This window comes from Danaus plexippus, chromosome 26 (genome assembly GCF_018135715.1).
Source record: "Danaus plexippus chromosome 26, MEX_DaPlex, whole genome shotgun sequence".
NCBI classification, from domain to species: Eukaryota; Metazoa; Arthropoda; class Insecta; order Lepidoptera; family Nymphalidae; genus Danaus; species Danaus plexippus.
The window spans coordinates 2,740,080-2,767,503 of record NC_083554.1 but is presented as its reverse complement, the minus strand read 5'-3'; the positions used below and the strand labels follow the sequence as shown (position 1 = coordinate 2,767,503).

The window sequence follows — 27,424 nt, the reverse complement described above, 5'->3', positions numbered from 1 at the left end:
AACAATAAATCGGTGCTACACCTACGGTCGTAACGTCCGTGCAAAGAATACCGTTATTTATACACAGTTCCTAGATAAAGCTGAGAATGGAACTCATCTCACGTAATACCTGCCCCCGTAACTTAGGATTGTCTGTTATACGTACGTATGTTTGATAATTTTGCATTTTCCCTTGCAACGGTACAACGCTACATCTACAAGCGTACATCTTAATATCTTCCTAGAACACTTGTTTCGTTTTACTGTCTAGTTTTTTCGACATACTTCTTGAAGTCATAAATGTTATTCAGAGATTTATATTATCAAAGAAATTATATTAAATATTTGTATTTTTCTTTACGTTTTTAAAGTTAAATCTAATTTATCATTATTATTAGGTGCAATGTCTCAGATCGGCTTGAGGTCAATGAACTGCGACTCAGCTAGGTCAATGCTATCTCTATGCCCCCTTTATATGTATCACGTGACGTCTGGAAATTTTAGATAACCATATAAGCTTTTTATACACCTCCATGATGTATACTGATACCTTAATAAATTATATTCATAGAGAAATCGACTTTACGTACTTTACAAAATTATATGCTATAGGTTTTATAATGACGTGTATTAAAATCTAATCAGAGAACGTATGCTGTCAAGAGTAATCCTGATTATTTTCTAAATCAGTACAAGCTACCGTAAAGTTCGAAGCCCTGTCGAGTGTGAACTACGGTCGGGATTCGAACCTGCTAACAATGAATGTTTACATTACATCTGAGCGTTAGTACAAATACGCCGCCCTTTTTTTTTTGACAATCTGTCCAGGGCATTTTAACATTTATGTCATAAGACATTAAATAACTTATTGTATAAAAGCGTCACGGTTCTTGTATGTTTATTAGGCTCCAGTGGACACAGATATTTAGAACGTTAAGCGATTATTCGACTTGACAGAAAGCGCTATGGGGTTTAAAATTAAAGCTCTTGGCGTATCTTTGTTACCACTTATGTATAAAACAGGATTGCTCTAATTATATATTAAATCTTATTGATTCTTATTATTATTTAACAATTATTAAAATACATATTTCTCGTTACAGGTTTGGACAATCGGATATCAAACTCAAGGAGTTCAGTATCACCGTGAGTGAATGTTTTTATTGAACACTAATAGATAGTCTCGTTACAACGAAATATAATATTGGAGAGAAATAAAATACTTACCTCTGTAATCATTCATTGAATATCAAGAATTTATTTTATTTGTTTATATTATTTTGTAACTCAATATAATAAAAAATAATTATTAGTTAATTGTATATGAGAGTTGGTAATGGGAAATCTATCATTATAATGGTCGGGAGGGACGGTTGTCAATTATTATGATGTCATTACAGTGACGTGGTGAACAAAGATCTCGGTCTGTCAGAGAGCGATGATGAAGTAGCCGCAACCACCACAAGGCTTGAACCGTGAGTTTAACAAATTTTATATGTAGATATGTATTTATATATACTGGTTTTGCTCTTAGAAGTCGTATAGTTTTATATTTATTTAACTGTATTAAATTAACTTTATGCTCTATATCCGATATATGTAAAAATTTTATGTCGACCGTCAGAGTGATCGAAGCGTGAAGTTGGAAACGTTTTAATATAAATATTATAAATGTACATATTATATAAGTTTATGGAAATACGGACATCGATGCTTATTACGGAAAATTTGTCAAATATTCCGGCTAGTCAACAAATTTGATAACTATTTATTTTACATACAACTTTGTTCTGTATTAAGAATAGTTTCAAAAGTACAATAAGATTATTTTTCAACCTCTAGTCAAAGTTACTATCAGCTATATGACCCTGACATCGTAAGGTCAACATATGTATCTCAGTGACATTAATAGCAGAAATAAGTCCAAGCGACCTAGATATGATTACTTCATACGCTTTGAGGTGCAAATTGTTCATGCCCACTTGTCTATCAGCAGTAGAGTTATCGATAAACTTTGGAAGCAGTTTCTGTTGAAAAAAAAACTTATTTTTTACATAGCTTGAAGCTATAAATATATTCACTTTCCTAGGGTACCACCACTACAAATACAAAGAGCTTATCGAAATCTTTTAAGGTATGAAAGGGATGTGACGTGACTCATACGAAGTGTGTCGTTATTCGTATAGTTTGAAAGGCTATGTTGGTCCCCATCACAAACATAAATCTAACCGATCAAAAAAAAAAATTACAACGAAATACGATAATGGAAATAATTATGAAAGTGAATTCAACGAATTCAACATATATAAATATTTACATTGAAATCGAGTTTGTTTTTATGATGTCTAATAAATAGTACAGCTTTTTCCTTAAAATCTTCTTTTATAAATAAAGAGGTCGCTATTTGATTAAATTTTTACTAATTATAATGCATCATTTTAATGGATGCTTATTTTAATTAAGTTATTTATTTGATAAATATTAACATTATCTATTTTATTTAATCATCTCGTGAATAACTGGTAATATGTTCCATGCAACGCAAAAAATTTGTTATTTCGATATATCGAATGTCAAACAAAAGGTCGTTAATATAGAAGTTCAGAATAACTAAAGTTTAGATTAGACAATAAACATTACTGAGCATTAAAAGTTTTTTTTTTCATTTCTTCTTTTCCCATACGAATATCATTTAATGAAATTAGTTTCTGAGTTATGATCATTTACATGTACACATCCTATCCCATACGAGAAAAACATAACAAACTTAGGTCATATACGTCTAAAGTTTTTTAATCTAGCAGTCTAATACGCAAACATAAAAACTTTTCACTGATAAAAAGCTACATATAGGTAAATCGCTAGCAACTTTTGTTTATCGACTCGCAAACAAACTTGATTGCAACTGTAAAAGGTTACTTCACACGATTTCTATAAAATGTGTTTGATAAACTACATTATTGCGTGTATGGATGGCAACTTGTTATTTGCTATTTGGCAGAGATTTATATGAACAGCATTCTAATAAGTAGTTGCAGTATGCTAGAAAAGTTGAATAATACATGTAGGGTGAATTATAAAATGCTAATGAGTTGTTTACATTGTTATATAAAGGTACATGAATTCTAAAGACTCGGAATTGTTAAATAAACCAATAGATGTATTACCATACTTAGATTTTGCAATATAAATTTATGTTACGCTATTATTATTATAAACATACAGCTTCGGGTGTCTTTGTATATTTCCTTTCACAGAATTTCGTCTGTCATTGATTACTATTAGCAATAAGAAAGTCTTTGCATACTTTGCGATTCTCTGTTACCAATTTTGCAAATATTCTGTATACTTCTTTATGCAATAGAGATGAGTATTATATTAATTCGTTGCAGCATCCTCTCTCCTATCGGTTCCGGTGGTTCTCCGAGTTCTGGCAGTTCATCTCCATCAGATTCTGAATCGGAGTCATCATCAGCGGAGTCCAGCCCGGCGGTGCCTCCGCCCGCACCCGTCCCAGCACCACAGAGGTCTTCTTGGAGCCTGTCGAACTTCGCTCCACCACCGCCACCCGACCACGCGGATCTAAGTAATGTTTTGGCCGACGCTAAAGGGAAACCGGTAAGTTGATATTATATGATGGTTTCAAAGAATATGCCCTTAAGTATAGGCCACACAAAATCTTATATTAAAAGAACTTTGACTAAAAAATATTATTAATTTGATGATGCTTTGACAATTATTGTATGACAATATGTGGTTTTTATCATCATAGTAAAATTACAGATTTACATTTGTATAATAAAGAATGTTTCGGAAGTCAATCTTAAAGCCCTACGTGTAATTTGTTGGTGCATGCAAAAATTACATTGTAATTTAATCTATTTCGTTTTTCAATAACGCTTCGTTTCTCGCAGACTTTATCAGTTGTATTAAGTTTCAAGAGATAAACACTTCTTCGTATATGGCTACTGATTCAGCAATGTATGCAACGCGACTCTAGAGAAGAACAATTGCGATTTAGACTTGTCCAAGAACATTAGTGTTTTATTTATGGCTGCGATTTAATTTGGCCCGCAATAAGGTTTTATAAATCTTAAAAGTGGCAGTCTAATGTAATGGAAGACAGTCTGTTTAAATTTATTATAAATATCATGCAACGTATAGTTTGCCATCGCGAAAGGAGCATCCAACAGAAATGGATAGATTTGGCTGTGTTGAAATGTAATCTAAGGAAAGGTCTTGGGAGTTTCGAAAACAATCTCGAAGACATTCCATCGACCGATAAGAATAAAGTATTGAGTGCTTATTTCAAATTAAAAGATATATTATGGAAAGCAGTCGGGGCGTTGCACGGGAGCATCACGGATATGTGTCATGTACACAGATTATTAAAATGTGATTCAATGTGTTACTAATGTGGTAATTAATATTTCGTTTCCATATTACAGAGCCCAATTTCAGAGTTATCCGACTCTGAAGCATCGTCGCCTTCTCCTGGCGCGAGGAGACGGAGATCACTTGCCAACAGAACCTCCGCCGCCTCCAGTGACGATGAAGCACCAAGACCTAACCCGGTAAGAGACACTATAAAACCATGAATAATAACACAAGACGTACATCAAAGAAAACTTATTCTTACCGACACGTTGAGGAACTATTATATATAACGAATTAGCGTCTCACTAATATTTAAAGTTTATATATCCATAATATAATCTCAACAAGATAATATTATATTTCCAATCAGGTTCGAACCCAAACCTCGCCCACCATAGCTCAGAACACGGGTGTGAAACGCGGCAGGCCCCCCAAAGCCCGGACTTCGGAAGAAAGGCCGGCAAAGAAAAAGCGTGGCAGACCTCCGAAAACGAGGCCCCCATCACCGGCCCCGGACAGTGAGGCTGAGGCTGACCCCCCGCAACACCTTCAGGAAACCAAGACCCATATATTCCGCAAGGTCCATATTATATTTTATTTATATATTTGCTTAAAAGAAACAATGATAGTACGAGTAGTTTATGGAATTATCATTAATGTCTTAAAGGTTTGTAGGTTTCTGAGGAAAACATATACATTTAGCTAAATGTCAAGAAAATACTTTAACACAAACACTACAATGCCACCTTGGTGCTACGACTACCGTTAAAAAAATAAAAAACTGTTTTGAATGTAGTTTTTTTACCACTTTGCTAAATGACAATGTTTTCAGGTTTTCACGCCCAAGAAGACGGACGATGGATGCGGTGGAAAAGGTGGGAAAGGAGGAAAAGGGAAGGGGAGTAAGGGAAAGAGTCAAGTGACCATCATAGAGGTGACGGCTCCTGAACTAGGTACTGGCGGTGAAGATAGGAGACACAGTGAGAGATCAGCGGAACGAAGGAACGAAGAGGCGATCGCCAGAGTATCACCGCCACGGGAACCGGAAACACTAACACGGAAACGGGAAGCGGATAGAATGGCCAACGAGAGGATACAGGAAAGAGTCTCTATAGAAAGGCACGACCGGATACAAGAGAGACCAGACAGAACCCCCATCGACCGAATACTGGACAGAACCGAGCGGATACCGGAGAGACGGTCCAGCGACCGATTACCACCCGACAGAATATCCAACGATCGGATATCTTCAGATCGATTGTCGGATCGATCGTCCCTTAACAACTCGGAAAGGAAATCAACAGATCGATTATCGACTGACAAAATGTTGATCGATCGGATACACGGCGACCGGATTTCGGTCGACAAAATGTCTCACGACCGGCTATCCGGTGATAAACTCTCTCACGATAGGTTGTCGGGCGACAAGTTGTCGCACGACCGACTATCGAACGACAAGATGTCGCATGACAAATTATCAATAGACCGGCTATCAGGGGATAAGTTACCTTTAGATAGAGTCGAAAGGGTCGCACCAGATCGCTATATAAGGGCGGAGGCTGACGTCGGTTTCGTACAAAACTCATTACCGAACGGTGAGCATATAAATATAATGAAAAAATATATTAATTTCATACTAATGAAACGATTCATAGTAATAGCAGCAGACGCAGCATTTTGTATGCCATTTAAAGATTATATCTTACTTTGTTATGGTAAGCTCTTTTACTGTATATTATTATTAGGTGTTGTTAACTTAATATAATAAGAATAATCATAATAAACGGCATAAAAAATTTTGTATCAAAAGAATTAGAGGCATTGTATCGATTACTTCTTAGTAATATTAAATACAATATCAACGAAAAGTTATAACTCAATACAAAGTACATATTTACATAAGAAAAGTAAAGTTTTCGGCTTGTAGTATGCACATTAAACAAAGGAACGCATAAATTGTTCATTGGTCACTTTGTTTACAAAATTTATCACGTTTCGTTGTCTTATGCCTAAAGTTAAAGTTGCTTATGAAAGACTTATACGATTATAACTTTTTTATTTAAATCCATTAATTAATAATATAAAAGTAATATTTGCATGACATGTCTTACGCTAGGTTCAGAGCGTCGTCGTTCGCGGTCGTCTCGTCTAACAGTGTCCATACCTCTGGCAAGATTGAGAGTTGAAACACTCCGAGTATTACAACGACCGCAAAGAAATGCCCCAGCGCCCACGCCGCCAACGCCACCCACACCGCCCACGCCGCCCACTGACCACGTGAGCACTCATTTATATACTCCTTGGTGAAACATGAATTATAAATAAGTAATTTCTACTAACTTTCTGTTAATATATTTACATGTATAGAGTCGGAACCGCGTACTTAAAATTTATTCTATTATAAAATTTTAAAAAATTTAATTCTGAGTAAACGTTTACCAAAATCTTTTAAAAACCTCTCTTTCGTAATAAATAGTTTAATTTATATATAATCCACGTTTTCAGACGCTAGAGGGCGGTAGTAGCGGCGTTGAACGCGCTGGTCGTACCCCTATATACTATTCATACTTTGAAAGACTACCAGCCGACGCCCTGTCTGACGAGGAAAGGGACCATAAGTAAGTTTATTATTATTATAAAAAATACACATAAGTCTTAATATATTACCTGTGGCCGCCATTATGTTTGGTGACTTGTGAAATTAACATAAAAAGATTGTCTCATTGATTATAATATATTATAAATTAATTAATCAAAGTATACTTTGTATATGTATATTGTTGTGGTAGTTTTATTTATTTTTGAACAACCCTCAACAGATATTACCTCGGCGAAGCCAAACGTCTGCGCACAGAGGCCGAGAGGGAACAAGAGCCGCTCGCGCGAGTGATGCTGTATTTAGAATCAGTGCTGTGCTTCGTCCTGACCGGTCGAGTGCTGGAACTAGAGCTCGATACTAAACGGGCCTTCACTATATATCGAGAGACTATCGAATACATTAAATCGATACACTCGATGCCGCAGCGGTTCAGAGCCTCCCCACATTCAACTTTCAGCAAGTTGGATATCTTGAGGTGGCTATTTGTTGATATATTTATATGAACATGTAATAAATGTGTTTGTTGTCATTTAATTAAATAACGTATTAATGTCTCGTTTCAGTTTGCGGGTACAAGCGTTGCTGTACTTGCGCATGTTCAAGATGTACAGTCGGGAGGTGAAGGAATACAACAAGATTGTACAGGAGTATCAGCAGAAGGTATACAATACTATAACATACAATACTCCGTATTATATTATTATTGACTAATAAACTATATACAATACAGTACTGACGATCGACGGTATAGTTTTTGTCTATATGTGTTAAAGTTGATAAGATGATATATATGTATAATAGATGTACAAGTAATCTATACTGAAACGTAAATTTATTTCTATGTAGTTGTCTAAAGAACTATTTTTTATATATTCGTATTCCAGCCGGCGTGTGCGGAGGCCGTGTCCGGTGGCGCGGGTGTGACCGTATCGTCGGCGCGCTCGGCGTCCCCTCTCTCGCCGTCTCCGTCGCCCGCGGGGTCGGTGGGCTCGGGCTCCGGCTCGGGCTCGGGCTCCGGTTCGGGCTCGTCGGGCTACTGCTCGCTAGCCCCCGGGGCTTACTGTACACTCGCACACGCGGTGCCCGCCCACGCCCACCACGCTCTGCTACAACTGACCAAGTATTATACGTTCCTGTACGTAGCACACGACCTATGGGAACAGGCCGACTGTCTGTGTCGACTGAGACCCAATCAAGGTGACTGAGGATATTTTATACTAAACATTTCTCATCTTTATTTTTGTCATGTTACGTACTGTTTCTAACCTATTTCACGAGAGAAGGAAGGCTATCAATTCGTCTTTATATTTATTCAAGTCTATGTGACTGGTCAGATGGAAAAACTTGTTTAAAATAAATTTCAACATCCTGGTAAAAAAAGCGACGTGTGTCTTTATATATATCTGTTTTTTTTATTTCAAAATTCTATCGGATGTTCAATGTTAGTCTCTAAATATGCATGCATGTAGTTTGTACTGTTTTTATACTGAACGGTTAAGTCAGCTGTTTCAATAAGAGTAAAAATGTATGTACATATGTATGTCAAATTATCTGTTACATAACGACCTCCTTGTGTTCCCCAGATCTATTCATCGCCGTGGACCGTAAGTGCGGGCCGCTGACTTTGTTTTCTACGTTCCGTCATCTAGTGCAGTACGTGAGGCACGCTATATCGCTTCTCAAGAACGCCGCCAGGGAGTGACACACGACGTGACTACGTGACGTCACGCTCGCTCACGCGACCCAGCTGGCCGTCGCCGCGGACGCCCCGCGTGTCGGGCGCGCTGCAGGTTTCACACTACCCACAGTTACCGTTATGTAATCCATGTACATCTCTCCGACACTTGTTACTTAATGTTAAATATATATAAGTTGTATTTCTGTGTCGTCGGACTAAATTTATTGATCAGCTAATGTTCTTCACACATCAAGAAAAAGGAAGTTATTTGATTTAATCAAAACAACAACTGTATTCATCGAGTATTCTTCGCCTAATCTTCGCATTAAGATGTCGTCGGTCTAAGTTATTATTGTTATGTGTCTCGTACACTTCATCTCCGCGACGCCTGTGTTGAAATTGTTTTGTAATGTTTTTCTCTGTATACGTACTATATTTTTTTTATTGTGACCGGGTGATTGTCCAACTATTCGTATTAGCTTGAAATCGTCGATTGATAATTTTAACACGACATTTAATGGTCGGGAGATGCTGTATTGAGGTTCGCGTGATTCGTTAGCTCGACGTTAACAAAAATATTAGTTCTCGCCTTTTAAATCATCGTTTAGAGATACTTAGTAGAATAGTTATATTTTCTTATTAATTATAATCAAGACGGCACTCGCAACGTTCATTATTACGTAAATTTATTTTAAAACGACAATTATATTTTACATTCATTAATCAGATGTAATTATCATATATTTCTTTTTAACGAGACGGTATATTTTGGATATAGAAGTAGCTTATTTTATTTAGTATATATATGTATATGTATTTCTGGTAGCTCAGCCAGTTGTGTGAACTCGGCCTTAGAAGGACTCGCTAGATTCATTGCTTAAGTAACGAAACAAATCGATTGACCAGATCAAACTATTATTATAATGTACAATATTGTATGCGAAGGAAGGTTTAAGTTGAACGAAATCTGTGTTAGTGAGTGACGCCTGCTCCTGACGGCCGGGCGTCGAGCGCACCCGGCGTCGGATACTTCATTAGTACTTTAAGTTTTATTAACAAAAAAAAAAACGTTTGAAATTAAATTGCATTTCTCTCTCACTAAGTTTTGCATTTGATCGATTCTAATATATTTTTGTCACATGTCGTCCAGATGTCGTTTCTCATAATAAAATCACAAAATTCGTGTATGAATCCCAATCGACTGCCAAAAAATTAAAAATTCTTCGATCGCATTAGTTTCACTTCCCAAGATGATGACCAAAAAGTTGTATAAATGTATATAGAGTCGCCAAGCGACTGCCGGCTAGACCCGGGCTGTAGTGACTATAGAGTATATAGAATAATCATATCTTAAGTGTTTTCTTTGTCGTTTGTGTTATCTTTGTAAATGGTTTTTTACGAGCACTAGACACGTGCGGGCCAATCGAGTAATATCTCAACACTGAAGGGATCATTTAGACGCCGTTTTGTGATTTAGTTTCGCTTGCCTCGTAGTTGGGATAGTGAGACGTTTCGATCTATTGAAATGTAGGATAAAAAAAAAAAACAGTTTGAACGGTGAACAATAATACGTCTGAACAATGTCGAGCAAAAGCTGCAATTTGATCATTATTTCTTATACATATCAAATTTTTCGACGGGTTATGGTGACCGGTTTAGTTGTAACGGCATACTCGTCATTGGTATTCGGAAGGACAATAATTGTGTTTTAGGCGAGCTAGTTGCGACGAGCTGACATAAGTCGTATGATAGAGCGCTCAGTGTGTAACGTGTCCCGTCGCCTGAACATATTTTTAATGTAATCTGTGAGAGCACAGTCGGCAACAGTGACATCAATTCGTTTATATCCGTAACACCAAACAATATTTCTCTCGGTTGTTTGTCAAATGTATGTTGTGATTGTAAATATATATTATACATTTTGTAATGATATACATGTTAGTGTGAGATAGGTTTTTGTATGGATGTTTATATTAAGCAGCTTAGTCCGCGTGTCGCGATCGTGGTGGCTTTTAACGCCATGTAATGCTTCGCTAGTTTAATTGTTGTTATTTGATTTGTCGCCATTACATATTAATGGGCTTGACATACGCATGGCAACACTGTTAGTGGTGATGGCGGAGTCGCGACACTGGCAACACTAGCCGTCGCTATAGGATTGAACTAACACGGGATCTACGTTAGTAACGAACGCCTTGTACATAGTATTTGATAAGAAATGTGTAGTTTTCATTCTATAATTTAATTTATGTGTAAACTATAGTTATTATATAAGACGAGAACATAATAAAATAAGATTATATTGTGAGTGTTTGTGGCGAGGCTTGAGACTCGTATAGTAACTGTCGATGGAGCTTGCAGCGTTCATAACACTATTGTATAGTAGACGGTGCCGTGTGCCTAGTGAGATACACATCGTTAACTATCATACTGACAGTCGTACAGTTAGCGTTGGACACTCGTGCTAAGGTCAGTCTCACCCACAGCTAGTTACCTGTCGTGTTCCGATATCACAAGGATGAAGTTTGAAACGCGCTCAAGCTTTCATGTTGAAACCTTCCCCTTTCATTCGGTACTTATTCGCACAAATTATTTATAATATTTTAATTCGTTATTTATTATGACATTGTTTAATTTATTGTACTGCACTTACAATACGCGATACTTAATCTAACAACTGCATTCACGAGACGTTTCATACGGACTGTCCGTTAGTACAAGTTTGTATCGGGAACACTAAATTGAGATCGTTATTAGCCATATAACTATGGTACTGTAAGTTTGACGTTGACGATGCAAACTCGTATTAATGATATGGTTCTTTTTTTTGTTTTTAACATCTGACATATTGTATATAATTTGATATATTATTTATTATCGTTCTGAATGCAACTTGAGCAGCATCTGTTTCGTGAACTCGCAGCATTGTACTTTTGTTTACTTTGTTAGTGTTCTTAGTTATAAATTACAATTTGTCTCGGTACATTATACATTTTGTTGCTTATTTAATTTTTAAGCTAATCGAGTAACGGCTTCGATACTAGTGTTAAAAAGTAAATATCAAGTGTCCTTGTAACCTGCAATACAAAATTTTACAGATAATAAAATTTTAACATAGGAGCATAGATTGACATTTAGCTATGACCTATGTTATGTTCTGATAATGTGTTCCGTACATGTCGATTCGCGGTAACATCCGGACCACGTATTATCACGACAAAAAGAACCCTAAAATTGACGCCAAATTTTTTAACGACAATTTTATATTTTAAGTAATCTGTTTATCGTCGGGCGATCGTCTTAGGAAATTGTAAAATACTGTTTTTTTTTTTTATTCATTTGTCTTTTCTTTAAGTAGCGTCTTGTGTTGATAGCGTGTATAATTTGTTTTTTTTTATATTTACGTTAAAAGATATGTATAAATTTGTTTTTCTTTAATTTTATTATTTGTGTACTATGCCCTATGTTATTGATGATAGAATACATTCATTTTTATGTATAGTATATTTTTCTTTCTTTTTTCCCCCCTTTTTTTCCTTAAGTTTGATTTGTTTTTAATTTTATTTCATATGAATCGTGTTTTTTAATAATGTAGTCAATTTAGCGTCGTTAATTACTCGAAATGGGGATTGTGAGTGGTGAAAATTATACCTCGTATAGAAGCAATTATGACGAATATTTTATATATGCTTTTTATAATGTTAGCGTTAAAGAAGACTTCGGTCAATTCAGCGTGGACGTGACGTTGCGAACAGTTTTATAGTACATTTACATCGGCTAGCAGTTTAGGTACATGTATGTTAATCTGAATCGTTTCGTTGTCGCTGTGGCTACGGTTCACTACAAAACTTAATAATACAATATGTCCCAATGAAATTAACCAAAGTGAGTCATAATGCCTTATAGATTTGAGTAGTATCAGTTTTAGGATACGTGAGTATTTATAGGTAATACAATACATACATTTACACAGACAGTCGATATTACGTGTTTTATTATTACCGTTTTAAATGTACCAGGACACCTCAGACGACTGTGTTCGTTCAAGTGAAAAACATGTTGACAATTTTTATTATAAATATATATATAGGTCATTAATTTTTGTAGTGTATTAAACTACAGACAGAATTAGCGATTAGCAATAATACGGAATAATTCACAAAACGAAGCACAAATAGATTTATATTAAAATGATCTCGTGCTGCGTTTGTTCGTGTGAGGTTACATTATGGAGACATAATGAGTTCGCTGCAAGCTCACGTGATCACAACCAGATATGAATTATTATGTTAGAACGACGTAACACTGCCTTTACTTGGTTATATGGATAATTGGAGAAAAGAAAATAATTTTTTATATTTATTTACGCGTATTAAACTAAAATAATGTAGCACACATTATTGAATCCGTATAATACATTAGTTTAAAAGAAATGTAACCGAGTGCTTCGGACGCTTCCAAGTTAATTTGAATATTTTATAAATTGGAAGTATCCGTACGAAGCTTTTGTATACGATAGGTAAGAAATATGAACGAGACGCCAATATACAAAGAAAACGCCAAATACGTTACTCAACACTGGGCGGAAGGCACTGCAAGGTAGGCGGACGGAAAGGTCGAGGTCGCGTGAAACAAATTGGCGGATTCATGTTCGCTTGCTTTTTTCTCATTTCTCAATAACGTGTTGAAATCTGCCAAGTTTTTTCATGTGACCTTTAATGTTATTGGGTCAGAAAAGTGTCCTAATGATTATTCATATTAGCTCTTAGTGTATTTGTTAGTAATAGTTCTTAAGTAAACCGACCAGGATCTGTGGGTTTAACATCCGGTGTACCTTTCTGTCACTCGGACGGTGTTTGCAGTGTCTTCCACCTCTATCACCGCCTGCTGGTTTGGTTTTGGTTAAAGTGAATTTATTTATTAATAATTGTTAATTTTTTGAAACGGCAAAGCTGACATACGTTTTGCCTCCTAACGATGCTATGATAATTATTCTCGCGTTTGACCAAAATCAAATATTCGCGGGAACTGCAACAAAATGGAACAAGAGTATAAACATTAATTATAAGTGAAACGAGTGTCTAATCGTATCTTCTAAAAAAAATATCGCAGAGATATGTTTACAAAGAATTCTTATAGCATTTATGAAACGGATGGTTCACATTAATGTAAATGTAATTATAAGTTCGTGTCTCGATGTTTAATTTTAATACAAAAGTAGACAGCAGCTAGCGGAATACCTCACGGCCGAGGTAGGAAATTTAATAATTTATTTTAGAGTAAATAAAGTTCAAAGTGGAAATTAAAATTGTGCCTTAGTGAGAAATCGGTCAGCCAATTCAGTTTGGAGGTGATGAACGATGTGGTGGTTACAAATGTCGTAACTCTGAACAATGAAGTAGCTTGAGTTCACTCCAAAGCGCCTGTGTTTGTCGCAGTACACTGTACACTCATGCACGAAATGTATAGATAATTATTGTTTAACGAGATAACCCCCTCTGAGTTATTTGAACTAAATTAATGCAATAATTTTTACAATATTTTGTTTTATTGGATGTTGTAATTGATTATATTTACATTATATTATAAAGTAGATCAGTATGTATATGTCGTAGCAATAATTTAAGAGTGGCAATAAGGTCTAGTGGTTTTGCTTTGGTGTCTTCGGATATACTAATAAGATGTGTAGTCCCCTGTCCCCGCTAGTTCCCACTCCGATGCTGTACACTGCTTACCGAACCTAGACTATGTTCAAAATCTTGACGTTTTTAAAATATATTTTATCATACATAATATCGAAAATTAAGTAGAAACGATTTATATTAAGTATTTGATATTTCATCGATGTGCGTGTTCTAATTAATTTATAAATTCGCTATTTTGTAGCATTTTACGAATGAATGGCTTGAGAATATCCGGCTCCTTACTTCGATTCTGACCGCTTTATCCGTGATGCATAACCGTGTATGACCACAGCATTATCGGCCCCTTGTCTGAACAAATCACAAACAAACCTGGTTCATTATAACTAATTGTTTCTCGTCCAATTTAGTTAGACTCGTTTGTTATGTTTTCCATTTATACAATTATAAGACAAAGTGCCAAGAGACGCAGTTTTCCAAAGTGCAATTCGATTCTTATCTATATGTATATTATATATTGTACCTCTGCATTGTAATACATCTTTTTAGTGCATACTATATTGCTTAGCCTACAAAAACTAATATGCAGAATATTTCATAATAAGATTTTTTTTTGTTTTCTCAAACAAGAACTCGAGCAGATCGCTGAACTTATTAAGAAGTATCCTGCAACTCGAAAGTGAAAAAATATACGGACATTTTTGTAACAGGTAGAGTAACTGAAGGGATGGTCCGGTCGCATCCTAAATTATTTTTGGTAGTCTCAATGCGGACGCGGTTATATGTGTGATTATTGTTACCGGCTTCGCAGTTTATCGTCCGCGTCAGTAGCGTAAGTCGGTCGGCTTCGGCCGTTTCATTAAGTAGTGCGTGTTAACATAAGACAAACTAAGATAGTGTAAAATTGTTTCCCACGCCCGTCAGGCGTTAGAAAATATTATTTTTCTTAGATCACATTATATGACACGTGGGCGGAAGTGACGCGGGAGTTCAGAGGATATTTTTGTACGCGTCACGACCGGGGTTTGTTATGTTTAAGAGGAAATATCTATTGTCTATTCCAAGGGTTGAATAACTACCAACACTTTTTTATATTACAATAATTATAGAAATTATTATTGAAATCTTGTTTTCTTTCATTACCTGGCACACGCTTTGACCGACACCGACGGAGAGCTTTCAGGAAGTTATTAATAGAAAAATTGGCCTTTATTAAATCAAATAAAACGTCATGTATAATGTTATCTTTATTTTATTTAATTCCTAACATGTTTCTTCTTCTTCTTTTTCTTGTTGGAGTGAGCCTCTATAAGATCATCGATTTCTTTACTGTCCTCACCGAGCCTTTTCTCTCCGCTGTAACAATTAATGTTAGACATAAGACTTGTCCAAGTATATATTGGCGCAATTCCTACCATTTGAATAATCAATTATTGAAGGTAGTATTTGAATAAGAATTTATCAGGTGTCACCTGCTTAGCCACCTGTGGAAGTGCAAGTCACAGCAACGAGTGTCGGTTGGTATAAATAGAGACGAAGGTACAAATTAAAATCAGTCTCGCTCGAGCCATTACCAGGAACGGACCTCTTCGAAATAAAAGATTCATGAAAATGTCTACGAAGTAACCTTCAATAGCCTGAGACTGACGATAATCAAGAACAAAGGCACTGGTGACGTCATAGTCTTTATAAACAATTAAGTGATTCTAAATTCAACAACATATATATACATATATATGTATAACGGAGAAGCTCATAATATTAATCCCCGTTCCAAATTTTAAAAAATAATTCGTATCACAAAATACTTACCCGAAAAATAATATTTTACATTGCATTTATAGAAAGGATTTCCAAGTTAATAAAAAGAAAAAAAAATATGGCTAGGCATAAAAAGTCGGGCAAAATTGTAGTAGAGTAAAAGATTTAAAATAAAGCAGACTACACACTTGAGGTATTCTGGGTGTAACTGAACATGGCTTGTTCAACATCTTCGTGACAATATTTTATATATAAAGGTGAGTGTTTAACAAATCATTCGTATTTGTGATAATAACTTAATATATTATTATATCTAAGCTATTTTTTATGTTACAAATCCTTAATATTACTTACTCAATGTCTTATTACTTCGTTACAAGTGGCGCCATCTGTGCCGTACTAATTATAATATACTATAATCCTTAGAATAATTTTTATGACTGATTGTAAGTAATTGTAACACTGAACCATTGTAATTTTTATGGAAACACATAAGTATCAACTTTAATTTGCAAACTATAAATACCGGCTTCAACCATCTTTTAAGACATTACTGGAAGTAACGCTGAACATTAAGAATTAAGTCTTAAACTGTACCTCAGACATTTAATCATGTATCATGGAACAAAAAAATATTTAAACCTACATAATACAGATAGATAATTGCTTAAATAATATTATCTCACCTCTTAACCGAGACGATTCCCTGTGTTTTTTTAGCAGCCTTGCCCCAGTCGAGGTCGCTTCCCTTGATGCTGTATTGCTGCAGGTCTTCACCCATCAGACGTGATAACTCCTTACGTTGCTTGCGATCCAATTCCTAAAAAATTTAAGGTTTTTGGGACAATTTTCTTATATATTATTCACGGATATATAAAAAATAAAAGTAGTTCCCGTACAAATTATTACATAAAAGTGATTTTTATCATGGTTAAACGACTGAAATTTCTTATGTACTTTAAAATCTTTATATCAACCGCTAAAAGATAATATTAAAATTAATTAAAGTCGAAAAAATAAAACAGACACATTTAAAAACCAAATTTATTTCTGTATTTAAAAATCATTATAATACCGATAGCAAACAATACCTTGGCAGCTTTCGACAGTTCGTCGTGCAGACTTTGTTTCAATGGTTCGTCACTTTTAACTTCTGCATCACCTTCTATGCCCATTTCTTTGGCCGCGGTATCTTCTAGAATAGAATTTAGCGCGGTATTAATCTTCTTGCAGGCTTCATAGAACTTGGCTAGTATCTGTGAGCTGGGCAGCCCTAGCTCGCTCGCTATATCGTCAACGTCCTTCGTTTGGAAACCCATCGCTATGAAGGTAACCTGAAAAATACATTAAATTAATACTAAAACAAAATAAAAATCTCTTCACTACTATCAAGACAAAATATATCAGCGTTAGAAAAAGCTTAATTTTATGCAAATATCAATTTTCGTCTTCAGACCTCATATGGATTTATAAAAGTATAACTTAATACGCTACATATTTAGTCCGGAGCACACGCGTGGTAAGCGTTAGCACACCGTTTTACCTTCTGTATGGCGTCCATTTTAATTTTATTCTTAGTATGGAACACGATGTGAGCCAGCGGTGACAGTAAGTCAGTTATCAAACGATACTCCGACTGCTGCCTCGTGTAGGACTCCACACGAGACATATCGTGACCGGACAAATATTGCTGAATGATCTCCTTCGTTAATTCTGTTACAAGAATTTTTATATTAATTGTTATTACAGTCATTTATTGGTTAACGTACGGGTTGTACTACATAAATAATTTCGTAAGGTTTAAAACAATTTACTGGAACAGTTTCTACTAAGTTTTAAATTAATTTTGACGTGGAGGGTGTTATAAGAAAAAAATATTTAAAAAGTAACCAAATATAGCGAGAACATTAACAACAAGGAATATCAAACAAACATTTTACTACAATGATCATTTATATAGAAAGCAATATATATATATATAATAAAAGTAATGAAAAAATACATCTGAATGTTATTTTAAATTATTTAAGAATTGTTCTTTCAACTACAAAAATAAAATTAAAGACATTCTGATTAAAAAATAATAATGTTATTATATAAAATGTATATTAAATTTATTTTTTAATACATTTTTCGACTATAGTTATATTAATTGTTTCAGTAGCACGTCATATACTCATCATATTTTAATTTAAAAAAGTTCCTTAAACAAATATACTTAATCTTTGTAACAACTAGTTGTATTAATATTTATATTATAATACATCATTATACTCACTGGGCTTATCAATTTTAATGCTATCATTGTGTAAGGTGGAGAGCGCTAGTGACGCGGGCAGCTTCCTGAACGACCTGCACAGTAGTCTGGAGAACCTGAGTCTGAAGTCTGCGTTGTACGCGGCCAGCCAGTCGCTAGTGTGTAATGAGCGTATCATTATACACGAATATTCGCCCGTTAGTTCATTAGCTTTTTGACTGAAAGCATACATACATATTAAATAATAATCAAATTTTGTTTGGTACGGATGACTAGGCACTATTTTGAATTAATTAATTACTTTCTGGAATTTTTTTAAATATAATTTATTAATTTATTATAATAAATATTTGAAAAAAATGCCAAATTTGATTAAAGTTGATTCTAACGTCGGTAATTTTAATATATTTTCCGAGGTACAGTTTCAGACTTAATCTTTTATTTTCAGCGTTACTTCCAGTAATATCCTAATAAATGGCTGAAGCCAGTATTTATACTTTTCAAATACAGGTTGATACTTAAATGTTGCCATAAATATTACAATGATTCAGTGTCACAATTTATTATAATTAGTCATAAAAATAATTCTAAGGATTATAGTATATTATAATTAGTACAGCACAGATGGCGCCACTTGCAACAAAATTTTATCTACCTGACATAGACCGGCATATATTTCTGTGATTTCCAAAACTTCAGTAAGTCCTCAGTCAGTCCAAAGCTCGTACCCAAATAGTCCAAATTTTCCGCTCTCATCTCCGTCAAACGTCTCAGTAGTGTCGGAGGCTTGGCTCTGGAAGAATAGAAAAATGTATAGTTACTCACAACTCTATCCCGTAGAAATTATGGGCATACATTTTGTTAACCGACAGAAAAAAGTGATATTATATAAAAAAAGAGGTTCATTTCTAAAGCAATTGATATTACAACAATATTAATCACAGTATAATATTACAGACTTGCGTTTTTTTTTGTCTATTGATCGCCAAGAAATGATTCAATATTATAAGTATGAAAATGTCAATGTTTTAGATGTGTTTTACAGAAGAAGCACAAGAACTAATTGAGAAGATATTATTTTAAAATATATTAATAACAAAGACAACCAAATGAACAAAAATTTTAATAATTTTTTTTGACAACATTCGTAATATCAACACAAATTATGCTATTAGATTTTTAAACTAACCCAGATTCCAGGATACTTGTATGTTATTAGTATATCTCATACATTACCTGGGCCGTATATCCTCAGTCTGTAAAGTGTCTGTCTGTTTGTCAACATCATTGTCTTCGTCGCTGTGTATTTCATCCGAACATAAAATTTCTCCCGAGTAGTATGCAGCTAACTGCTGTAAGGCCCGCTTGCCATAGCCCATCTGATGAAGAAAAAAAAAATACTGTATTAATCTTAATATAATTTAAATCTATACATTATTATAATTAAGTGTTTTTATATAAATTAATTTGATAAATTTGCATGAATAATTTATATGTAAAAAAAATATATATTTTAATCTTGTACATGCAAATATTAAATTACAAAACGTTAGCATAATATTTGCAATGTGGGATTAATTATTATGAATCAAAATTTTAAAGGAGGTGATGACATTCTACACTTCAAATAATACATTGGCTGATACCAAACATATAGACATAGTACTTTTATAATCTGTATCGTACAAACGCTTCGTCTTATATAATGTGTATTAATATATTTTTTATCTATGTACCCGTTGATAGCTGGGATGTGTTGCTATCCTCACAATTCTCGCTCCCGACAATTTTGGGAAATCTCTATCGCCAAATTGTTCACAGACGTTCCACGGAATGAGGTCACCGGCCGCCTTGCGACCCCGACCCAGACTGTCTTTCACAGACCTGGATAAATTATCCCACTTACAAATAAATCTTTCACATAATTTATTTTTATTTTTTTATAGCAATTATTTATGTAACATGAATTTTTATAACAAAACAAAATAGGAGATTAATTTGTTTTTATTTATATTTATTAATATATTTATGCAAAACGACATTATAATGATAATTTACTTGTCGCTGATGTTTCCCTCCATACATATCTGCATGACACACATAATTTCAGGCAAAGTCGATCCTTTGGGGCAGGTGGGGGCGAGCAACACGAACAGGTTGTGTGCTGGCGCGTCCGATAACAGTTGGAGGTCGTTTGGACTGTTCTGGAAATACAGATGTTACATTAATGTCACTTGTATAATGAATATAAATAATAACTATTAAAAAAAATATTTTTGAGTATAAATGACAATAGAATTCTACAATGATTATTACCTTATAATGACTGGCCACGTATATAGATACTAATCTGTGAAGGAATACTTCGGCTGCGCGGTGGTAACAGAATAAGGTGTCTCTGTTGACACGCACGAGGTCGCAGGCGGTAGGGGGGGGCGCGCCGGCGCCTGGGGAGGGGGGAGGGGAGTCCAGACACAGCAGGGAACACAGCCAAGCTTCCACCGGATCACCGGAACGATAACGGATCGGTTCCTCGAGTTTTATCTGTTGGTATAAATATAATGATATCAGAACTCTTATATTGTTATCAATTTTTTTCTTTTTTACCATTTTAAAAATTAGTTTATATTATTTGAAGTAACGTCTACATAGCCTTGATAGCGTAAAACAACATGTATTTAGAGTTTGTGAGTTGCAATCGTAATTCTTTTTTTTTTAATATTATGGCCTTCATTCGTGCAAAGACGTGCACAGTATATTCTGCCAGTGTCGCGTAGTTTTCATAATTCAGAAGTCACATTTAAGTTTGACTTTGACAGGTGACGTTTATTATTCTGACGGTTCATTATTTTAGAGACAGGCTATAGAGGGGTATTGAAAAGAATTTAAAATCTCATTATACAATCAATATCATATATAACTGACGGGTGGTGGTGCGTTGTACTCCGTCTGCAGCTGACTGAACAGTTTGACGGACAGCGCTCGGCCGGTTCCCTCGTACCCAGATACTGTAGACGACAGTAAGGCGAGCGGTGCCTTGGTAGCGGCCGCCGCGACGTGTGGTAGGGGGATGGCGGCCGCTTCGTCTACTAGCACAAGGTCCGCAGCTGCCAGCAGAGAGTGGTCGTCCGGAGTTATGTACTGTGGAGGAAATATAACTTATATAAATATTTATGGTTTATATTTTAATTAGTAATCTTTGAAACTACCCGCAAGTAATTTAATGACCTCAAACGGTAGAAACTGTGTATCTGTATCATTTTTAATAGATTCTATTCATTATTGATTAAGAATCGCCTACGCCTATATATGTATATAGTAAGGTATAGAGGAATACTTAAAAAAATTTAATAAGAAAAGTTTAGGAAATAATTGTTGACATCAATTAGACTGAAACTTTTGAGTCTTATGAAAGCAACATGCATTAATAAAAATAATAATAATTCCAATAAATAATATATATTAATACCTAACTACGTTTTATTAATAAATTAAAATAGCTCACCTGTACAGTTTGACGAGAATTCCTTGCAATGTTAATTCTCACAATAGCTTTCTTAAAATCAGGGTTCGTTGACCTCACTATGTTATAATCTATGTGTTCTTGATATAGACAAGCGTCTAAGCCTCTCAGTACGAACTCGAACAGTGTTATAAGGTTCTCGGGGTGAGGGGAAGTCACGTATATGTTGACGTAACCGAGGGCTACGGCGGCCGCTACGGCGAGGCCGAGACAGGCGGATTTACCTCTGCCTCTAGCGGCTGTTAGACAATGTGGAGGCCTAGAAATATTCATACATACTTATTATTTGTATAGAATTGTACGCTTGCTTTATTTTAAATGTTTTTATTTACCATTGTCTATTTCTAATAATGCTTTTAAAATTAAAAAAAACTAATCTTCCATCGAATTCTTACGCGTCGAATATTTTATTTATTACTTATATGAAAATAACTGTGAATACTAATTTAAATGTAGTTTCAGTTACTTCTCATAATTTATGGGACATTCATTACGAAATAGCTCATGCTAATGAAAGTCCCGTCAAAATCGGTCCAGCCGTTTCAGAGATAAGAGGGAACCAACAAATCAATGGACAGATAAAAATATTAAAAAAAAAGTATTTTTAGATACATATGTGCTACGTATACATGATAAGCGCAAACATTACAATTTATAGTAAAAATCGAGTATTTTAATATTTAAAATCATTTATTTTTTATTAGTACAGATATTCCACTTATGAAATCAGTACCAAAAGGTTAAAGGTATAGAATTTTCTAATTTATTGTTATTTAGTATCTGTATTTCTGGATAAAGCAAAAAAATATTACTAGACAATTAATATACGTATGTATATATCATCACTGTGTTTTGAACATTATTATTTAGGTAATAGTTTAGTAACCTTGACTGTTTGTCGGCGAGTGTGTTTATAAGCGCCACAAGGGCGGTCGCCTGGTCGTATGTCCGGCAGAGAGACACCAACATCCCCGCCGGTGGAGTGTCCGATAGTGATGACACTAATTCAGTCAGTTTCGGATTTACACTCTGAAATGCACAAAGACATTAGTTCGTTTAATTATTCATATTATAAGGAACCAAAATATAACATAGTGTAGAACGAGGTATTTTCAAAAAGTCTGAAAATTATATGTTTAAGTGTTATTTTTGTTAAAGGAGCGTCCGACTTGTATCATTTTTTAATAAAAAAAATAACAATGTTGACATTAGAATAAAAAACACGGGGCGAAATGTAGAAATTAATAACAATGTAATTTTTATACTTTTTTTATATCACTATTTATACCAACTGGTAGATATAAGTGAACCACAGATAAAAAATAATCTTACAAATAGACTATAGAAAATCAGACAATATACATAAATATTACTAACCTCTGGAACAACATCAACAGGTTGAATTTGGGCAGTCCATGATGATATAGGAAGTACTGTCAAGGAGTCATCCAGAACTAGACACCGAGGATTATCCGCCAGGGATAACAAGAAGCGCTCATTGAAACGATTCACAACAGTGTCGTAGGCCTCCGTCTTAAACCTGGACAGTATTGATGTTTCAATAGCATTACCACAAATTTCGATTGTTAGACTACATATAGCAGGTTTCTAAATTTTTAATCATGGATTGAGTGAAGTTAGCGAAGCGAGCGAAACGTGAAAAGCGAAACTGGCGACCCAGGACATTCATCCACGGATATGAATGACCTGACGGCAACCAATTGTCCTATTAATCGAAGTTTTATGTATTTGGTAGCCCAGTTGGCTAAGGTGAAATTTACAAAAAAGATACCTAGATAAAGAAACCAATGATAAAAAAAGAGTGGTTCAGTACCGTAACACTCAGGTCACTTCCCTCGACTTGCAAAGGTGCATCTCCTAGTATCATCATGCAAAGATTTATAAAAAAAACTGGAAACTCAGTATTCAATTTTATGATGCAAACATGTGCTATGGCTGACTGGAGAAACAAATATATAAATAATTAAAAGTAAGATTAATCTTAAGTGATGCTGTGCATAGCAGAATATTCAAGGAAAAGTAGATATGAGACCACTTTTAATACTAATAAATTTATAATGCTTATATCACATGTGTTACCTCACCTTGAGTGAACATCCATTGTTATTGAATGCAGCTGTCTCAATGAATTCATGGTTTTCAACAGAAATATAATAAGTCCGCCGCCTTCAACTGTTTCTATAGTACGAGCCATCAAATTTGGTGTTAAAGCTTCAAAATCCTACAAAACACATATTCATAAAAACCTGTTCATTATAGATATTGCTATAGAAGAATTAATTTTATGATTTTTCTTTTACACAAAATATTTTAGTGTACAATAAGATTTGGATCACAGTTATTACTACAATATTGTTCCAATAACTTGACATCATAGAACAATTTGGTTTTAATATTGAAAACAATAATTTCTTTTAAAAAAAAACATTGATATATTTGAAAATAGGCAAATCCCACCTGCAGCACACACACTCCGTATGTCTGACCAAGCATGGTATGACTCTCTGAATAGTACCGGCCATGAATTGTTGTAGCTACTCTGAACGCATCAAACAAACACTCCTCTGATACTTCTAATTTGCCCGCCGCGATCTTCTTAGCTCTCTTACGTCCATGACTAAGGAATTAAAAATGTATGACTTTCATTTACAGATTTCAAAATTGATGTATGAAAAATTATTAGGATGATTTGTATGAGCATATCTTACTTGCTTATAGCCTCATCTTTATTTTTGTAACACCACAATACTGTCGGCCTAGATTTTACTGTTGATTTTAAAAGCATATCATACAATATTGGCACCTGGAACATATTAAAACGTTTTTGATCAACTGTGATGAGGTTAAAAAATTATGAATGACAATTGAAAATTTAAGAGATTTTATAATTAATGATTAATGGTAAAATCTCACCTGATCTCTACTTTTATCGCCAACAAGTAAAAACATGGTCCGATGTCCAAGTTTAACACCATTTTCTATTAAAACTCTTATACGGTTATCAATTTTTTTCTTTACCATTTTAAAATATTTTTGGATTTTATTTAAAGTAACGTCTACTTTGCCTTGATAACCTAAAACCACATGTATTTACTGTTTGTAAATTGTAATCATAATTCAGAAGTCACATTTAAGTTCGACTTTGATAGATGACATTTATTATTCTGAAGGATCAATATTTTAAGACAGACTCTAAAGGGGTAATGAAAAGAATTTAAAATCTCTTTTTATAAGTATTTATTTTATTTCAATATGCAAAATTAATTATGTCTATTTAGAACTACCACTACTATTTCAAAAGGTATAAATCCAGTGCATATGGATTTTTGTACTTCCAGGAATACTTGTGAAGCTTAAAACTGAAGAGCTATTATTACTTTGAGATATAACCAATTTATATGAAGATTCTAAAAAGAATAGTGTTTATATATATATTTATAGTAAAAATGATGTATTTAAAAATATTCTGCACTTTATTTAAATTTCGAATTTTAATAACAAAACCCCTGAGAGTCTAACATTAATAACATTTTTTATAAATACAATTACATCAAATGCTAGTCATATCATTCGACAATGAAAAACTAAATTTGATCTTGTAAATTAAATTATAAATTAAACCATACTGGCAATGAAAAATGTATAGGCATAATAAAATATAAGTCCTCTTTCTAGAAAGGTATGTAAGGAAAAAATATGCAATTTTATTTATATTCCAATAAGTACGTTTTTGGGGCACTGATTTTGTTTAAATTAAGGTGTAATTTTGCACAAGAGACTTTTGTGTTGGATGCCTTCTTCACGTACTTACATCTTTTTTTAAGTCTGCAACAAAATTTTGTAAGTTTTCTTCCATATATAATTTCTTTTCATTTTAACAATATAAATTTATGATTGAATATATTGAAACCGTCAATGAGTATTTACGTTACAGGTAACAAACTCATTAAATATAACTTATAGCACTTTTAAACTAATAAACTTTTTTATTATTTAACTTGAATTGAATTTAAGATTTATGTTCTATTTTATATATAATGAAAGTCCTGAATAATTTCTCATTTAAATAAAATGGTAAAGCATGTACATCCATTAGAATTGAAAAAAGTGTTACATATTTATTTAATTCAGTTCAGATTAAAAATTCACTCTTTTTTCGATCTTAAAATGAAAGATACGAGTAATGTAAAAGAAACATGTAGACAAATAAAAATACACACTCCTATAATATACAAAGTTTTATCAATAAGCTTTATTTTTAATATTTTTTTCTAACAACACCATTCGCGTCGATGCTCCAGTACATAGTGTCACTGTCAATTGTATTACAGAATCCGATTGTGAATTATCGGGTCTTTTCCAATTTAATTACTGAAATTACGTTTTTGAAGCCTAAAACATGTTACACTTCAAAGTTTTGATAATTTAGTGTTGTTTGTTTTAAGACAAACGTGTTGGAACATTCTTAAAATCCAAGGGCATCTTAGGTTGCCTCCACAACCATAAAAATGGCAAAATCTCAAATAAATACGAAATCTAGAAATTATGTTCAAGACAAAGAAGCATTTTTGAAAGAACTTAAGCAGTTTAATGAAAGCAAAAAGTAAGATTTTTCATATAATACATAATTCCTGATAGTTCGCTTTATAATGGAACTTTGTTTATCTTTCAGTATCCCTTATAAAATACCGGTTGTTAATGGTGTAGATATAGATTTGTATCTCTTGTACTCATTAGTTCAACAAAGAGGAGGTCTTAGCAAAGTAAGTATGCTTGTTCCAATATATTTTAATAGAAATGTTACATTTCATGTTTATTAATGTCACAATTTTCAAATTATTGTGTATCATCGTAAATAAATCTAATAATTTCTAGGTTAATCAAAATGATACCTGGGAGACATTTTTGCGTCAGCTCCACTTGCCACATCCATGTGTTAATGGGTCTACATTATTGAGGAGAATATATGGAATGTATTTGGAGAAGTAAGAATGTTAAAAAATATATGATATTATGTTTTATATTAACTACAAACTGCGGGCAATATGTCTGTCCACATTTAATTCTTTTGTGTGATAAACAGTTTCCCAAAACAATCAACAAAGCTGGGTAATGCCTTGATATGATGTCAATAGTAAAAATCAGTCTTAGCATAGATACCATATGTTTACAGATATTTACATAAAAATATTTATGTACAGACATTTCTTGGTCATAATTTTATATTTGTATATTTTATACATATACCAGACTTTTGACATGGATATAGGACATTGTCATTATAATTGTTAACTAATATTTATTAAATCTGTACATGTGTTGTTCACTAATTATATTGTAAAATATTGTAGATATGAAAGAGCTAAAGGTCCACCAGGTAGAGATGATGACTTAGATATGGACGATGACCCTCGTCGTGGCAGGGGCGGTGGAATGCCACGCATATCATTTGGTAGCGGCACTTATATATCAGGCAAGAATCGATTACAAGGATTTGTAATAACATAACATAGAATAATATATAATTAAAATTGAAAATATGTTGATTGTTAAATTAATATTATATTACTATGGTCTATTAACATGT

The 27,424-nt window shown here is 33.9% G+C and overlaps 3 protein-coding genes across 6 annotated transcripts in view; 2 read left to right on the top strand and 1 right to left on the bottom strand.

Moving 5' to 3' along the window:
* Positions 1 to 15,399, top strand: part of LOC116774317 (AF4/FMR2 family member 1) — a 111,860-nt gene extending 96,461 nt beyond the window's left edge. For all 4 annotated transcript variants that reach the window (XM_061524890.1, XM_061524888.1, XM_061524889.1 and 1 more), the window contains 12 exons: positions 1,083 to 1,125; positions 1,380 to 1,454; positions 3,372 to 3,597; positions 4,428 to 4,553; positions 4,727 to 4,936; positions 5,189 to 5,951; positions 6,473 to 6,633; positions 6,862 to 6,974; positions 7,176 to 7,430; positions 7,519 to 7,615; positions 7,840 to 8,152; positions 8,539 to 15,399. In XM_061524890.1, the coding sequence (XP_061380874.1) occupies positions 1,083 to 1,125; positions 1,380 to 1,454; positions 3,372 to 3,597; positions 4,428 to 4,553; positions 4,727 to 4,936; positions 5,189 to 5,951; positions 6,473 to 6,633; positions 6,862 to 6,974; positions 7,176 to 7,430; positions 7,519 to 7,615; positions 7,840 to 8,152; positions 8,539 to 8,657 (2,501 nt within the window). In that variant the 3' untranslated portion in view covers positions 8,658 to 15,399. The remainder of the gene's footprint in view (positions 1 to 1,082; positions 1,126 to 1,379; positions 1,455 to 3,371; positions 3,598 to 4,427; positions 4,554 to 4,726; positions 4,937 to 5,188; positions 5,952 to 6,472; positions 6,634 to 6,861; positions 6,975 to 7,175; positions 7,431 to 7,518; positions 7,616 to 7,839; positions 8,153 to 8,538) is intronic.
* A 112-nt stretch (positions 15,400 to 15,511) lies between these two features.
* Positions 15,512 to 24,968, bottom strand: LOC116774544 (RNA cytidine acetyltransferase). Its single transcript, XM_061524892.1, has 18 exons — positions 24,751 to 24,968; positions 24,546 to 24,640; positions 24,295 to 24,454; positions 23,922 to 24,058; positions 23,194 to 23,356; positions 22,703 to 22,845; positions 21,799 to 22,075; positions 21,219 to 21,434; positions 20,610 to 20,837; positions 20,352 to 20,497; positions 20,030 to 20,177; positions 19,530 to 19,672; positions 18,949 to 19,086; positions 18,315 to 18,511; positions 17,580 to 17,749; positions 17,128 to 17,370; positions 16,723 to 16,856; positions 15,512 to 15,631 (listed from the first exon to the last, which is right to left on the bottom strand). Exons 1-18 carry the CDS (start codon positions 24,856 to 24,858, stop codon positions 15,532 to 15,534), a joined length of 2,946 nt encoding a protein of 981 aa, XP_061380876.1. The 5' UTR covers positions 24,859 to 24,968; the 3' UTR covers positions 15,512 to 15,531.
* Positions 24,969 to 26,138: 1,170 nt separating this feature from the next.
* LOC133319704 (AT-rich interactive domain-containing protein 3A-like) lies at positions 26,139 to 27,345 on the top strand. Its single transcript, XM_061524956.1, has 4 exons — positions 26,139 to 26,440; positions 26,510 to 26,600; positions 26,713 to 26,822; positions 27,189 to 27,345. Exons 1-4 carry the CDS (start codon positions 26,346 to 26,348, stop codon positions 27,343 to 27,345), a joined length of 453 nt encoding a protein of 150 aa, XP_061380940.1. The 5' UTR covers positions 26,139 to 26,345.
* The last annotated feature ends 79 nt before the right edge of the window (positions 27,346 to 27,424 follow it).

What these genes read in the sequence shown, in the direction of transcription:
- LOC116774544 (XM_061524892.1), bottom strand. Translation starts at nt 24,858, where the DNA reads ATGGTAAAGAAAAAAATTGATAACCGTATAAGAGTTTTAATAGAAAAT. An exon ending in ACGTGGCCAGTCATTATAAG is followed by an intron (nt 20,498 to 20,609) that starts GTAATAATCATT and finishes CTGTATTTCCAG; the next exon opens with AACAGTCCAAACGACCTCCA. An exon ending in GAGGGAAACATCAGCGACAA is followed by an intron (nt 20,178 to 20,351) that starts GTAAATTATCAT and finishes TAATTTATCCAG; the next exon opens with GTCTGTGAAAGACAGTCTGG.
- LOC133319704 (XM_061524956.1), top strand. Translation starts at nt 26,346, where the DNA reads ATGGCAAAATCTCAAATAAATACGAAATCTAGAAATTATGTTCAAGAC. An exon ending in CAGTTTAATGAAAGCAAAAA is followed by an intron (nt 26,441 to 26,509) that starts GTAAGATTTTTC and finishes TTTATCTTTCAG; the next exon opens with TATCCCTTATAAAATACCGG. An exon ending in TATGGAATGTATTTGGAGAA is followed by an intron (nt 26,823 to 27,188) that starts GTAAGAATGTTA and finishes AAAATATTGTAG; the next exon opens with ATATGAAAGAGCTAAAGGTC.